Source organism: Sceloporus undulatus, chromosome 6, assembly GCF_019175285.1.
Source record: "Sceloporus undulatus isolate JIND9_A2432 ecotype Alabama chromosome 6, SceUnd_v1.1, whole genome shotgun sequence".
Taxonomy (NCBI): domain Eukaryota; kingdom Metazoa; phylum Chordata; class Lepidosauria; order Squamata; family Phrynosomatidae; genus Sceloporus; species Sceloporus undulatus.
The window spans coordinates 92,930,516-92,932,698 of NC_056527.1; the positions used below are offsets into that span (position 1 = coordinate 92,930,516).

Here is a 2,183-nt window from a genome sequence, read left to right on the forward strand (position 1 = left end):
CAGGGAGTTAGCTGTATTGTTTCCTAAACTCGAGACCTGTTGGGTGGGAGCTGACCACAGGATGGTTATACCTATAATCCTAAATGTCTACAAGTTTAACTAAAGAATTAGGTCCACCCCTAAACTGTTAATACACAGCTGTGGTCTTGATATAGCAATCTCAAAATGGAAACAAGTAAGTCCCAAATCCCTCCATTGGTTACTGCCCTTCCCAGCTCAGAAACCAACCTTCAAAAGCATTCCTCCCATACTTCCCAAACAAACACTCAGTGTGAAGACCCACCCCAAACCTGCTCAAGGGCATGGCCCTTCCCCAACATGTCCCAACAATATTGTCCTTTTCCTCCTACAGAATAAATAACCTCTCACTCCGAAGACAGAATAATGTTCTGGCTCAGCAGGTGCAATCCCAGAGCCTTGAACAAAGAAGACAAGTCAGTGGTCCAGGAGCAGGAATTATGGAGAGATGGGGAAGGGGACATCCTTGATGAGAAAGAAAGGCTCAGTTGGGTTGTGAAGCAGTGCTTGAAGAGCTTCCATCAGGTTCTCGTTTGACCTTGGCAGGAGGTTCCGTCCCAGCTTTAGCTTCTCCCTCTGCTTCCTCCTTAGCACCTTCATGTGTCTTCATGTGCTTGCTTAGGTGGTCACTTCTCATGAAAACCCGGTTGCAAACAGGGCAGGTGAATTTCTTGGTTCCTGTGTGGGTTTGAAGGTGCCTCTGCAATTCATCAGAGCGAGTGAAGCGCTTCCCGCAGAACAGCCAATTACAGACGAAGGGGCGGTCGCCACTGTGCCACCGCAGGTGGGCTTTCAGGTGGGATGTCTTGGCATAGGCTTTTCCACAACCAGGGATGTGGCAGTTGTGAAGATGCTTCTTCTTTGAGTTGTCAGGGCACTGGCCTATCCTTTCAGCTTCTTGGCAGTTGGGGCACCGGCAGGCAGCCTGGCCAGAGCTCCGGGTAACTGAGCGCCTTGAGCTTTTTGGCCTACCGTTACCATCTCCAGCCTGCTCCATTGGGTGTGACTCCTGAGTAGAATCCAGAGATTTAATCACTTCTTGGCCCATAAGATGGGGTGCCGAAGACAACAAGTGATGAGGAGGTCCACAGAGTTGATGTTCTGCAGCGCCATAGCCACCCAGTGCTGGCTGAAGTCCACTTGTGTGGCCTGCAGGTTGGAGACCACTCTGAAGATCCATCCAGCTGGAACCAGCATGGAGATCCCACCATGGATTGACACTACCATCATCTGTAGCATTGTTTGGAGGTGTAGGCCTGAACCAAGGCTCATAATGGTGAGCCATATCTGGTGCTGCCTGCAGGAGCTTAGAGTAGGAGCCAGGAGGCAGCTGGCTTTCGCTGTCCAGGTCTAACCTCGAAGACCCATGCAGCTCGTAACCAGTGTTGGAGGTATACTCTGAGTCCGGCCCTGCCAAAGGCAGATGCTGGAGTTCTGTGGGCTGCAGAGGGGATGGGAAATCTCCCCCGCTCTCTGGGCTGGTGTGGGGCTGGTAGTTCTGTAGAGGCTGCAGTTCCAAATGGGTTGGAGAGGAACAGGGCGTTTCTGAGCACTGGTTGCCAAGAGAACCACAGACGGCTGTGAGCATTGCAGAACTCGCGTGGTGGGCGGGTTCTCAGACACACCTGGACAGGAGAAGGGGAGGAAGAGAAATGAATGTGAGAGAGAAGCACTGCACTGCAAAGAATAAAAGAATGTTGAAACTCTCCCTCTAAAGTTTCTGTAGACTAGCGTTTAGACTTGGGTTCAAGGCCATGCCTGTTTCACTTTTGTTAGATAGCTCTGAAGAAAACAAAATAATGTGCAAACCAATATTTATTGGAAATCCACCCCCATCCCAGTGTGTATCAAGCTTGTTGCCTGTCCCTGGGAATTTTTTTTTTATAACAAAAATATATTTGATGTTTCTTGTCCAAATTTATTTTTTTTAGGAGTAAGTTTTGGATTCAAAACGCATTGGGGATTTATGAAGTTTCCAATGAAAGTTGCTTTGCTCCATTCTGGAATTGTCCTTTCAGGTGGTCTGTCAGCCCCATACAGGTATCCTGGTTCATTTGCAACATAGAACCAACTTAAGTGAAGCATTTCAAGAGCTTATTATTGTCCAGAAGGCACACAAGCAAGGATGAAGGACTAATGCAGAAGAGTAGGACTGACAGTCCAAG

At 48.7% G+C, this 2,183-nt stretch overlaps 1 protein-coding gene across 1 annotated transcript; it reads right to left on the reverse strand.

Annotated features, from left to right (window-relative positions):
- Window positions 1-304: 304 nt before the first annotated feature.
- On the reverse strand, window positions 305-1,606 carry SP6 (Sp6 transcription factor). Its single transcript, XM_042477002.1, has one exon. It carries the CDS (start codon window positions 1,604-1,606, stop codon window positions 503-505), a length of 1,104 nt encoding a protein of 367 aa, XP_042332936.1. The 3' UTR covers window positions 305-502.
- Between the last annotated feature and the right edge of the window lie 577 nt (window positions 1,607-2,183).

What these genes read in the sequence shown, in the direction of transcription:
- SP6 (XM_042477002.1), bottom strand. Translation starts at nt 1,606, where the DNA reads ATGCTCACAGCCGTCTGTGGTTCTCTTGGCAACCAGTGCTCAGAAACG.